Here is a 13,634-nt window from a genome sequence, read left to right on the forward strand (position 1 = left end):
GTACAGAAGTTTGGTAGGAAGCTTGCGTTATTTGGTCCACACGAGGCCAGATATATCGTTTGTTGTTGGTATGATAAACAGATTCATGGAACGACCAACTACGTTACATCTCAATGCTGTGAAACGAGTGCTACGTTATATCAAAGGAACACTGGGGTATGGTCTAATATACTCGAAAGGGACTGGTAATCATATGCTATCAGGTTACTCTGACAGCGATTTTGCAGGGAATAGTGATGATCGTAGAAGCACTGGGGGAATGGCATTCTAATTAAGTGAAAGTCTGATAGCATGGGTATCTCAAAAGCAACGTCGTGTTGCCTTGTCATCTTGTGAGGCGGAATTTATGGCTGCAACTGCAGCAGCTTGTCAAGGGATTTGGCTCCAGAAATTACTAAGTCAGGTTACTGGAGAAGCTTCAAAATCAGTCATATTATTTGTTGATAATAGGTCTGCAATAGATTTAGCAAGGAATCATGTCTTTCACGGTCGGAGCAAACATATTGACGTGAGGTTTCATTTCATTCGTGACTGTGTGGAATGTGAAGACATAATGATCAAGCACATCAGTTCTGAACAGCAGCGCGCAGACGTGCTTACCAAAGCTATGCCAGCAGCTAAGTTTGAGAAAATGAGAGAGTTGCTGGGGATTAAAAAGTTGCAGGACAGTGTTTAGATTAAGGGGGTGTATGTTGGAATTAATCTAAACATGTTTTAGTTAATTAAATAAATGCTATAATATGATGGATATTGTCAGCTTAGTTAAGTATTTGAATCAGTCATAGAACGTTAGGGAGTATTTGTAGGGAGCAATAAGGTGGTGGCATCATAGTAGGAGTCAGGTGCTATTTTCTAACAAGTCACGATAGGTGTAGTTTAACTTTGATATATGTTTTGTAATCGTTCTTGTTTTTTTCAGTAATACAATTTGTTTTCTCTCAGTTAACAACTTTTTGTGTTCTAATTCACATCACACACAAATTAATTCCTACAGTTAAACTATAAACGGGTTTTCTAATGTGTGCTTTTGGCACATAATAAACACTAACTCCCATGAGTTTGGTGTATTTTGATTGGTGCTCTAATTATAAATATTAATGGACCTCCTGGATTTACAACAACTCCACTAATAAAAATGCACCAAACTCATGGGAGTTAGTGCTTATTGTGTGCCCCAGAAAGACCGAAACATAAAATTAGAGAGCAGAAGTTGGTAAAGTATGGAAAAAAGGATGGGCTGTAACTTGAAACTTGAAATATGCAGATCATCAAATCTGAATAGAATTTATCTTTGAGTAAAAGCTTTACAGATTCATGTATGGTTTTTACTACTTTGGTCATGTTTGGGATCTCACCTAAATGACTTATAAAAATCCATTTTTTGTTCTCAATTTGAAAGATATATATCAAAGGATTGTTAGCATCATAGTCGACTTACTTAAATCGATTATACGCATTTATCTTATATAAATATAAAATAATTAGAATAAAATCAACCAATGAACTTACAATCACCATGAATATTAGAAGGATCTCACCCCATAGTACAGTATCTCTTTTTTTTCTCTTAACAGTTTTTACAGAAGTTATAAAATTCAGAAACTAGCTTTATATGGAGGTGGGTCCCACTCAATGATATCAACACCATTCAAAAGCAGGCAGTGCGCCACATCAGCTACCCTAGCTCAAAGATGAGTGACCAAAAGAATTCTTGAATCCCCTATTTAAATAACTTGAACACAACTCAATTCATTTTAGGCTTTGCTTCCGCTCTTGCTCGACCAAAAAAAAAAACACTTGAATCAGAGAAAAAGACTGATCGAAGGGGTTCATCAGAAAAGGTTTGTCTTTAATTTTCCTTTCACATATATGTGTGTGTATTCGTAACTGGCAGTCTAGAACCATCTTGCATGATTCAACTTCTTCCTCCACTTTTCTCAATATTCTCCCCTTTTCATCTTCTTTTTTAATTTCTCATAAAAAGTTGAGATGATTATGTAAATATATTTATTTCTTGATAATATTTTACAAATAATCATGCAGAAACAACAAAAAATGAGCAGTCATGATGCATATTTACAAGGTGCAGCAGCTGGTGTTGGAAGTAACAAGATGTTTGGTGAAGTTTTACCCTGGACTCTCCCTCATCATTTCCAAACAAACCAGATCCAAGATCAGTTTCTTTATCCTCCACCACCCCCATCAACTTATGCTAATTTCTTCAATACATCAAAATATGGTGTGCATGAGGGTCAATCTTCTGCTGATCAGCTCAGATTCATATCTGATGCGGTTCTAGGCCAGGTTATTCATCCGTGTTCCGGGCCTTTTGGGCTCCAGCCTGATTTAGGGAAGCTAACAGCTCAGGAGATTATGGATGCTAAGGCTCTTGCTGCTTCTAAAAGCCATAGTGAAGCTGAGAGAAGAAGAAGAGAAAGAATCAATAATCACCTTGCTAAGTTGCGCAGTTTACTCCCTAGCACGACTAAAGTAAGTTGTACCAACACTTTAAACATGTCATACATTTCATACATATATATAGTACAGAACTGTCACTCCTGCAAAATGTTATGTATGATTTCGTAATATTGTAGTCTTTTGTTTGGCGAGTGTATATAATTTTACTTGATTTATTGGAGACTAAATCTAAGATTCATTCGGATGCTAACTGGGATTTTATTCTTTGCTACTACTAAATAGTCTAAATTAGTAGCTATGTGTGTGTGTATTATTCCTTGCAGTGTGTCCTTTCATATTGAGGTCTCGGACAACAATTTTGTATTCTCGATCTGTTTGTTATTCTCTGTGATTCTAGTGATAGTTCCGAGGGTAGAATAAATTCTTTTGACTACTAGGCTATGTACCTAGTAAGGGTCCCCATCAATTGTTGTTATTATGAGTAAAGCTTAGCTTTCATGGAAAACTCTTGCCGGTTTCAACAGTTGCATATAACATAAAGTTCTATGAAAGATGATTATGTAACACGAGAAGACAAAATAGAATTACTGTCTAAAGGGATTTTTTTTTTTTTTTTGTATTTTCGACAACCTTTGTATCTATGGATTAGTGTCTAAATAAGGATAATTCATTTAAACATTTCATACAACTTACTATTTATGATCACAAATTATCATCTTATCATATTTCTGCTGAATCTTTAAACAATTTATTCTAGTTTTATGAATTACGATCAAGCTTCTCTTAAGATATGATTAAATTGTTGGCGCAGACAGATAAAGCATCTTTACTAGCTGAAGTGATACAACATGTGAAAGAACTGAAGCGTCAAACATCCATCATCTCCGAATCTACTCTGGTACCAACCGAGATGGACGAGTTAATCATCGATAATAATGCTGATGAGGAGGGCAGGTTAGTAATTAAAGCATCAATTTGCTGTGAAGATAGGATTGATCTGTTGCCTGATTTAATGAAGACCCTGAAAGCGTTGAGATTAAGAACACTTAAAGCGGAAATAACAACACTTGGAGGACGAGTCAAGAATGTTTTATTTATCACCGGGGACGATGATGAAGGTCTGAGGATGAATTATGAGCAAGAAACACCTTATGAATGCTCTATAAGTACGATAGAAGAAGCACTCAAAGCAGTAATGGAGAAAAGCAATGGCCATGAATCTTCATCAGCCGGCAGTACTCATGTCAAAAGACAAAGAACCAATGCTTTCTCTACTTAATTTGGTTTTCCCTTTCTTCTAATTTCGGTTAATGTTTTCTTCTTGCTGTTTAGTCTTCCTAATTTACACTTCAAAATATGGCTAACAAGCACTTAGTATATGGTGCATCATGCCATTATATATATGTAAAATATATCTCACTAATTTCTTAATTCAGTACTGAATTATTACACTTTTATTCTTCTTATGACAATCGATTACATGAATTTAAATGTTTAAGCACGTACACATGTCTCTCCGATGACCTGACTACAACGTCGACCTCTTAATACCAAATGCATATAGATAAATATAATTCCACTATGATTATTGTGAAAATGAAATATACTGTTAAATAGAGAATGAGAGAGAGAAAAAAGTTGGAGAGCTTTTGAAATGTTAAATAGGGGAAAGATCTTTATCGTGAGGACTGAATAGAAAAGCCTTAGTTGATAAGAAGCAAACAAATGGAATGTGAGACTTTGTTGATCATGTTTCCACGCAAAACACCCAGTTGGGGATTTGGTTTGTACCTTTACTTTCTTCTCTATCTCTCCAAATGTGTCCATAAATCTGTGTAAGCAAATGAACTTGCATAAATGTATGCTGCTCTATCTAATAATTTGTCAGAGTGATGACTGATAAAAAACAGTATTGATGATATACATAATGTTAAGTTCCCTGCAGTTTCACTATCACCATCTTCGGATCGGGACTGTACTATACGTAGCATATGAAAATGCTGAGCTGCAGCAAGTGTATTCAGAGAAAGTAATTATGACCAAGAAAACTATACATGCGTTTGGTCGTAGAGAAACGGAAGAAATACTAAAGGAAGATGGATTCGAGTCCCGATTTCTTCCATTTTCTTGAAAGTAGTAGCATTTATCTCTTTACAGAAAACGAGGGCAAAAGTATAATTACCATTGGTTAAATCAGAAGTTACCTGCAGGTAATCTCTGGAGAATATGTTGCCTAGCTATATACTGCCCCCATGCATAATGTAGCTTGATTTCACTTAACGTCATGTGATGCTTTTTTTCTTGAAAGAAAAATCATAATTACATAAGTAAAATTTTATTTTCGGCTATAAATGGTCAAGTATCTACCTTTTACGAAACAGTTAAATTTAAAATCTGAATTCAAATCACACATACTTGAAATAGTTAAATTCAAAATCTGAATTCAAATCACACATACTTTAGTTATAGTTGAAGACAATGTTAGCTACATGAGAACATAATTTCAGAGTTTTGTGAAATGTGAATATTGAGCATTGTGCTTGAGTACCACCATATCCACATGTGTACCATATCCATACTTTAATCACTTATTCGGGTAAATTTTTTGCAGAACCCGATGTATTGCAATATTGCATGCAAGAATCTTATATGTTGCATGTCTGATTAGCATGTACAAAATTTGTTTTCTTCAGTTAAACAAATTCTTTCGAAACGTATGTGTGGAAGATTTACCTGTTTAGAAAGATATTACAACTGTATATTTAAACTTCTCGCAGGCTTATAGATATTCGTCAAAGAGTCATACATGCATCGGTGCAAGAACTCTCATGTACCAGTAGTACTCCAGTACAATTTTTTTAATTGTAAATTACATAAAAGCATGATGCATATGGAGAGATAAGAATGATAACTCCGTTTGTGGAGGGAACCAAGAACAATCATACATACATACAACTTTTGAGTTGATTTTTTTTAACCATATGGGATGTTTCTTATGATCAGCTAGCTAGTAACATCAATAAACTCCGGCCACGATAATTTTCAATCTTAGACAATATTCATCATTCTTCGAGCAGCTAACTTTCCACAGACCACTATCTTTACACATGATATGGCAGACATGGAAAGTAAATCTCTACAAGTTTAAGGAGAACAATAATGTTGCCTCTGCAATTAGCATTAAACCTGCGAGCCATGTCACCCATCACTATACTCTTAAGTCTTAACACATAATGTTAAAACACTATACACTGTCGAAGACACCACTAATTTTAGAATTCAACTAAAGCTTTCTATTACTTGTTATCCTTTTATCTCGTCCATGTGTGTAACTTCAAATATATTTTCAACATAGCATCCTCATTAAAACAATACGAGACCATCATTTCCCAGTAAAAACATAGATTTCTTCATATTAGCATTGCTATTACTGATTAATTTAAATTGCATAGTTTTACCTATATAGGGTTGATTTTTGATAGTCGTCTTGGTATTGTACAAGGATCCCATGTTTTTAAAGGTGGGTGCTTAAATCTTATGATGTTGTCTACCACAGTCTTTAAAAGTTTGACAGGAAACAAAATTAAAAGCTCTAAAAACTAATAATAAGAGATCACCTTGCCAAAAAGGCATTGACTTGATCATCACAATATCAGATTTCCAATATAGTCCACTATCATTTTTTTTTCAAAGATGCCTTTTTCGTTTGTTGGATCATATGCTGAAGCGTTCAACAACAATTATGTGTAGTTAACTACTGTATACTTTAGAGGTGTCTCCCCCAAATTTTGTATCTGCTGAATAAATTTCAGAATATTTGTTTGTTCGACTAGATTATTTTTTTAGATGTCGATACAATTTTTTATTTTTAATTTTTTCTTGAAAAAACAGGATCTGTATTTTTTGTGAATAAATAAGCTAAATAAGAAATCATAAATCATAAAATAATAATTATAACATTATTAAACCAAAAAACAAAAACAAAAATTATAAAACACAAACATTAGGACATTCATAACTTATCAATCTCAAACACAAATTATGAAACACATTAGTGCTAGAAAATGGAATTTTAGAACATAAGTTTTTTTATGCTCTTGATATTAATTCCATATTTTAACAATTGTTAACTGTTCTTTTTTTATGGGAACTTAAACTTTTAGATACGGATCTAAGTAATTGTTGTAGTGACATCCATAAAAAATAGAGTTGAAGTGAGTAGCTTCTAAAAGTTTGAAATGAGAATGTGTTATTTTACGCCACATGGTAATAAATAAAGGGATGTTGACTTTATTTTTTATTACACGCATGATTAGTGTATAACTACTAAGGTATATGATGGTGCATGGTGTTCTTACGTGCTTTACACGCACACACAAGTGCGACCCCGCCCCGCCCCACCACGACTCTGGTCGATGGGCGAATGTCTCGGCGTCTCGCGTACGCGAGACGACCTGGACGAGTATTTTATTTATATGAGATTTAATTTTTAACTAGAATTAATTTATCAGTTGGGCTGAGTTATTGTTTCGGTTGGGCTCAATTGGGATGGGCTACGATTTCAGTTGGACTGGGTCACTGAGTAAGTGGGCAGAGTCAGATTCATTTAACTTGGACATGTAACTAATAATATATTCAAAATTAAAATACTGAAACTGATTTATGTGTGGATTAAATATTCAAAGGCTGTTACATTTTATTTAATTTAAAATCATCAGTTTTGATTTTTTTTATTAAATGTAAATGAGCAGTTACATTTCTCTTATTAGTACAAGGTGATATCAGTTACACTTAGCCTCTAGTATAAATAAAGACCTAAGTTGTTGATTCTAAAAAACCAAACATTACATTCTCTTCTTCTCTTCTCTATTTTCTCTGCTCTCCCAATAAGAGTTTGTGGTTTTTTCGGCGATCAAGTAAGGTACAAATCGTCGTAGAGATTTGAAGGTGCTTTGAATTCAAAGCTCAGAGCTGTTTTATCCTGGAGGAGGTGTTGCAAGCATCCCAACATAGCAGGTGGAGGAAATTATTTCTTCAAGAGCAGTCAGGAATTCGAGGAAGGCCTGTCGACTCAGATGTTACTATTTCTTGTTTATTTGTACCTGTTGATGGCTATGGTTTCCGCTTTTCTATTTGTTTATAAGTCTGTTAAAGTTATGGTTGCTAGTATAACTTCTAAACTTTCTTTGTTATTATAGTTACTAATATGCATATTTTTTACCTTCATGTTTTGTTTCGTTAATTTTTTCCTTGGCCTTGGCTTGTTAAATATATTATATAACTGCCTCTATGTTGCTATAATAGTTAATATTTCCAACATTCCTGAAGAGATAATTTGTTATATATTATTAGCATAATGGTTAGCGAAACTGATGATCTTGTTAGTGGTAGTTATGGTGCACCTGCTGAGGTCATTGATGGGACCACTTACAGTTTTCCACAAACCGTTGAATTAACTGGCTTGCCAGAGAAATTCAATGGGGGCATCGGCTTTTCTCGTTGGCATAAAAGGATGAAATTGTGGTTGACTGTAAAGGATTTATGGCCTGTTATGAAGTATGAGAAACCGATTGTGGATCAAGAAAAGGCTGATACAGTTAAGGATTTTTCAAAGTGGGATGAGAAGGATGGGATGACTGAGGCCATTTTGACTGCTCTAACGAACACCTTATTTGATGTTTATTCTTCTGATGCCTACTACGCAAAACTCTTATGGGAGAAGCTGGACCAGACATACAATACTAACTTACAAGGTCTGGAAAAGTATTATATGGCTAGGTTCCTTGAATTCAAGCTAGTGGACAATAAATCCATGACTGAGGAAGTGCATGAGTTCAAGATGATAATGCATGCTTTGAAGGAGTCTGAAATGGACCTCCCCGAAAAGTTCAAGGTTATGAGTGTGATTGAAAAGATTCCAAAGTCTTGGAAAGAGTTCTCTCTCTCCCTGAAAAGACAGAAAGGAGAGATCACTTGGAACAACCTTATGTTGGACATCTCGGTTCAAGAACAACACAAGTCCAAACAGGAACATGTGATGCAATTGAGCACGGTAGCTTGAAGGTAAATGGAGCAACTGTAGGACTAAAAAGGAAGGTTGTAGCTATGAAAGTTAATGGTAATAAACCTAAGAGTGACAATGAAAAGGACAAGAAACCAAAGGAAAACAAACTGTGTTAGTCTTGTGGGCAGGTGATGCCTTATTTTATATAGTACCGCAAGTGCACGGTGTCTGTTGGTAGTAGAAACTAGCAAGTACGAGTCGAATCCACAAGGAGACAAGTCTCAAGAATTTTAGTCTAATTATTGCAAATTGTTCCTACAGTGACAACAATTGCTGGGAATTTTCTATAACCAAATAATGCAAATAACTATGTTTTGAGAATCAATTAACTAAAAGTCTAAGGCAATTGGGTTCACCATGCTTACACCAAACGGGTTCTTAAGCTAAAGCGACTAAAGGGGTCACACAACTAGAGTTTATCAATCTCTCTCAATTATTAACACTCTTGGAACATGATTACACAATAATAACTTTTAGTAATTTAATTGGTCAAGTGATTAGAATATATGTCAATCTCTCTGGAATATTAACACTCTCAGAAATCTAATGATACTCTCGCATTCACATTCATTCGGCTAATCGTATGTGTGCCTCTAATTAGTACATTATCTCTCGATCTAGTACCATTATTGCATATAATTAGTCTATGATATTGGTCAATTACAAAAACTAAGCCTTAAAATATATCAATTAGAATCACTTAAACCAATCAAAATACTATGAAAATCCAGCTATTATAGTGGTGTAAACATGATTTTCCCAGCGCCCTAGATTACTACTACTCACTCATGATTGGAATAAAAACAAGGAAACAAATGAAGAAAGCCATAATAAACATATACTACAAAAACAAGAGAAGAAAATAGTATCTCAAATAATTATATTAATAGAGAACAAAGCTAAAACAAAGTGTATGTGAAAAAGAGTAAGGACCCTAACTCTAATACAAAGTACGTATCTATTCTTCTCTCCAAACTAATAAAAATAAAAACTCACTAACTAATAATAAAATCTAATGTTATATCTAATTATCAAAGTATTTTCTTATTCTAACAAAATAACAAGAAACACTTCTAAACCGAATAGGATTATTTTGTAAAAATTCGCAGGCTTATGTTTTTCTCTATTTCTGGGTTACTCCCACTGGATTCTCCTTACTGGACCATCTCTGAATTAAAGAAAATTCTGGGGGCTTCACGTGGACTGTAAGATCATCAAAATCGGACTTGTGCATCTCTAGATACGGCCCAGATAGTATTTGCAACCCGTGTAGTGATAAGTGGCATTTTATACCACTTAGAACGTCTTATAATGGCTCGAATTGATGTCTTAAAATCAAGTATTTTGTGTATTTGATGCGTTTTTCTAGTGTTTGTGTATTTCAGGGTATTACTTGTGTCTGAGGGGATATTTCATCATGAATAAGCCTAAGTATGTGCTTGGCATTACAAGTGGGAAGTTAGGAGCAGAACGCAGCAGAAAACGGGAGCAAATTAATAAATTTTTCAGTGAGGTGATGGGCTCCCGCTCAGCCTGGCTGGGCGGCCGCTCAGGAAGCTGGGCGCCCGCTCAGGATTGCTGGGCGGCCGCTCAGGGTCGTAAATTAAAACACTGATTTTTAGAGTTCTATTTATGTTGGACTTCCGACTTCTGAGATAGATGGGACTTGTGGGGCTTCTATATAAGTAGTTTTCATAGACGTTTCACGTGTGTTGAATCGTGGTATCAATTGAGGAGCAAGGAGAGAAGGAAGAAGACCGTTTTAGCACATCGCAACGAAGAAGAGGAAGCATAGTTTTCTTGTGATTCTTTTATTCGTTGTATCAGTGAATGCTAGTTTTCTTTACATTGAACCTTATTACTCTTGTGACGTACTCTGGTTTAATAAGTATTTTTATTAGTTACACCAATGTGTTATTATCATGTTTTCATATGAATCCATGGTGACGATGAGTTCAATCATGGGCTAATCGTAATCATGGGGTCGTAACAGATTTACTATGGAATTATTTAGTTAGTTGTTTAATACCTTAGTGTGTGATGATTGTATGATATCTAGTATTGGTTGTGCTTATTCGTCTTATGTGCGTCGTGAACATATAAGATAGGGTGTTAATCTCTTGTGAAGTGACAGTGGATCTTGAGGATTAGAACTTGCCATGCTAGCATAGGTTCTTGTATGTGTATGTATGATTAGTGGGTAACTCTAACCGTTTTACTTACCCTGTGTAATCATAAGGAATAACTTGTGCTTAAATCGTTATGTTGTCAAATTCTGTAGACATATAGGGTCTCAACATAATTGATGCCTATTCAATGTCTATCTTAATTGTGGATCTTTGGTAGAATGGTATTAGTATAACGAAAGTTGGCTTTTATCAGTTTCGTGTTGTTCGATTAATATTATCACCGTTACGTGCTAAGGGTAATAACAATAACTATTGAAGGAAGTAGTAACGAAGTTATAATCTCATATGTGTTTAATATTGTTAATTCACGTGTTAATTAAGTGTTTAATTCTCATAGTTAATTATAGTTAATAATTAGTTAATCAATTCTACATGTTATTGTCTTGACATTGAGAAGTAATCATACATTGGTGAGTAAGTGTTGATTGAACATAATTATTCTGAGTCTCTGTGGGAACAAACTAGAAATTATTCTATATTACTTGCGAACGCGTATACTTGCGTGAAATATTAGCGCGTGTTTTGTGCCTAACAAGTTTTTGGCGCCGCTGCCGGGGACTCGGCGTATTTGTTTAGTTTATGTACTTACCATCAGTGGTCATTAGGACTCATTGATTAAGACGTGTTACTTATTGTTTCCAGTTGTGTTTCAGGTACTTTAGCGAGCGTTTATGCAAACACGTTCTCGTACTCGCAAGAGGATTTAGATACAACTGAGGAGACAGACTCAGTTCTTGATATTTCAGAGAAGATTGATTTTGAAGATTCAGATAAAGAGAGTGAGCAGAAAGAACCAGTAATCATGGGTGTTCATATAGTTCCGCCAGATCCAGCTCTTATGGACTTTTCTCGGCCTAAAATTGATGTCATTCAGTCAAGCATCCTTCATCCCTCTATTCAGGCCAACACTTTTGAAATCAAGCCGGGCACTATTCAGATGGTGCAGAATTCTGTTTCTTACGGAGATGCTGCGACTGAAGACCCCAACATGCACATCAGGAATTTTGTCGAGATCTGTAGTACTTTCAAATATAATGGTGTGACTGATGAGGCTATCAAGCTGTGGCTTTTCCCATTCTCTCTAAGGGATAAAGCTAAGGACTGGTTACATTCTAAACCAGCTGGGTCCATCACTACTTGGCAAGATCTTGCGCAAAAGTTTCTGGTGAAGTTCTATCCAATAGCGAAGACTGCAGCTATGAGGAGTGCTCTTACTCAGTTTGCGCAGCAAGCAACAGAATCTATGTGCGAGGCTAGGGAGTGCTACAAGGAGATGTTGAGAAAGTATCCACATCATGGTATGCCTGACTGGATGGTGATCACTGGTTTCTATAATAGTTTGGGGGCCCAATCTCGGCCCATGCTCGATGCAGCAGCTGGAGGCGCCTTGTGGGCCAAAAGCTATACTGAGGCTTATAATCTTATTGAAACTATGGCTGCAAATGAGCATCAAAACCCAACTCAAAGGATGATGCCTGGGAAGGTAGCAGGTATTCTGGAAGTTGATGCAGCTACAGTTATTGCAGCGCAGCTCCCATCGCTGTCTTTGAAGGTCGATTCTTTAGCCACCTATGGAGTCAATCAGATAGCTATGGTCTGTGATCTTTTTGCAGGTTCTCATGCTACTAATCAGTGTTCTCTTGTTAAAGAATCTGTTCAGTATGTGAACAATTATCAGCGACCGCAGCAGACTGTGCGAGCAACTTATCATCCTAACAACAGAAATTATCCCAATTTCAGCTGGAGGAATACTCAGAATGCTATTCAGCAACCATATCAGCAAGGCGTAAGTAAACAGTTTAATCCACCTGGATTCCAGCAACCACAGTATTATGCTCAAAGGCAATCATATCCTCAACAAGGAGGTGCCGCTCCACCTTCTAGTGCTGATTTTGAGGAACTCAAGCTGTTGTGCAAAAGTCAGGCTGTTTCTATCAAGACCTTGGAAAATCAAATCGGCCAAATAGCCAATGCAGTGCTCAATCGTCAACCTGGCATACTTCCCAGTGATACTGAAGTGCCAGGCAGGAAGGAAGCTAAAGAGCAAGTCAAGGCTATTACCTTAAGGTCTGGAAAAGTTGCTGATGCTGAAAAAGTGAAAGACGGAGAAGCTGAAGTTGTTGATGAAGAAGATAAGCTAAAGGAGAAAGCAGAGGAACCAAGGAAGACTACTATTGAACACACTCTGCTTGAGGGTAATACAAGGGAGAAACAGCTCTATCCTCCACCACCTTTCCTTAAGAGATTGCAACAACAAAAGCTGGACAGGCAGTTCAGTAAGTTTCTGGAGGTGTTCAAGAAACTTCACATCAACATACCTTTCGCTAAGGCTCTGTAACAAATGCCTAGTTATGCGAAATTCATGAAGAGTATTCTTTCAAGGAAGGTGAAACTGGATGACCTGGAGATCGTTGCTCTAACAGAAAAGTGCAGTGCTGTGCTGCAACAAAAATTACCTCCAAAGCTTAAAGATCCAGGTAGATTCACCATTCCTTGCACCATTGGCAAGTTGTTTTTTGACAAATGCATGTGCGATTTGGGAGCAAGCATCAATCTGATGCCATTGTCTATCTTCAAAAAGTTGAATATTCCTGATCCAAAGCCCACCTACATGTCTCTACAATTTGCTGATCGTTCTATTACATATCCACGAGGCATAGTGAATGACATGTTAGTAAAGGTGGATAAGCTCTTCTTCCCTGCAAACTTTGTCATTTTAGATTTCGAGGAAGATAAGAAGATCCCCATAATCTTGGGAAGACCTTTCTTGGCTACAGGCCGTACCTTGATAGATGTGCAAAAATGAGAACTTACTATGAGGGTGCAGGATCAGGATGTAACATTCAATGTATTCAAGGCGATGAAATTCCCTATAGAAGACGAGGAGTGCTGAAAAGTGGATTTGATTGATTCTGCGGTAACTTCAGAACTCGATCATATGCTAATGTCTAATACATTAGAGA

General features: G+C 36.1%; 1 protein-coding gene across 2 annotated transcripts; it reads left to right on the plus strand.

Moving 5' to 3' along the window:
- The first annotated feature begins 1,708 nt into the window (after positions 1 to 1,708).
- On the plus strand, positions 1,709 to 3,884 carry LOC141725030 (transcription factor bHLH30-like). 2 transcript variants are annotated; one of them, XM_074527392.1, is made up of 3 exons: positions 1,709 to 1,841; positions 2,044 to 2,490; positions 3,230 to 3,884. In XM_074527392.1, exons 2-3 carry the CDS (start codon positions 2,056 to 2,058, stop codon positions 3,695 to 3,697), a joined length of 903 nt encoding a protein of 300 aa, XP_074383493.1. In that variant the 5' UTR covers positions 1,709 to 1,841; positions 2,044 to 2,055; the 3' UTR covers positions 3,698 to 3,884. The 2 variants fall into 2 exon arrangements, with proteins under 2 accessions (XP_074383493.1, XP_074383492.1); XM_074527391.1 differs by lacking the exon at positions 1,709 to 1,841 and having other exon boundaries at positions 2,038 to 2,490.
- The last annotated feature ends 9,750 nt before the right edge of the window (positions 3,885 to 13,634 follow it).

The sequence above is a fragment of the Apium graveolens genome, chromosome 5 (assembly GCF_009905375.1).
Source record: "Apium graveolens cultivar Ventura chromosome 5, ASM990537v1, whole genome shotgun sequence".
NCBI classification, from domain to species: domain Eukaryota; kingdom Viridiplantae; phylum Streptophyta; class Magnoliopsida; order Apiales; family Apiaceae; genus Apium; species Apium graveolens.

Excerpts from the sequence above, each read along its gene's own strand:
- LOC141725030 (XM_074527391.1), top strand. The coding sequence starts at position 2,038 with ATGCAGAAACAACAAAAAATGAGCAGTCATGATGCATATTTACAAGGT. Across the intron at positions 2,491-3,229 it reads TACTCCCTAGCACGACTAAA|ACAGATAAAGCATCTTTACT; the intron begins GTAAGTTGTACC and ends TTGTTGGCGCAG.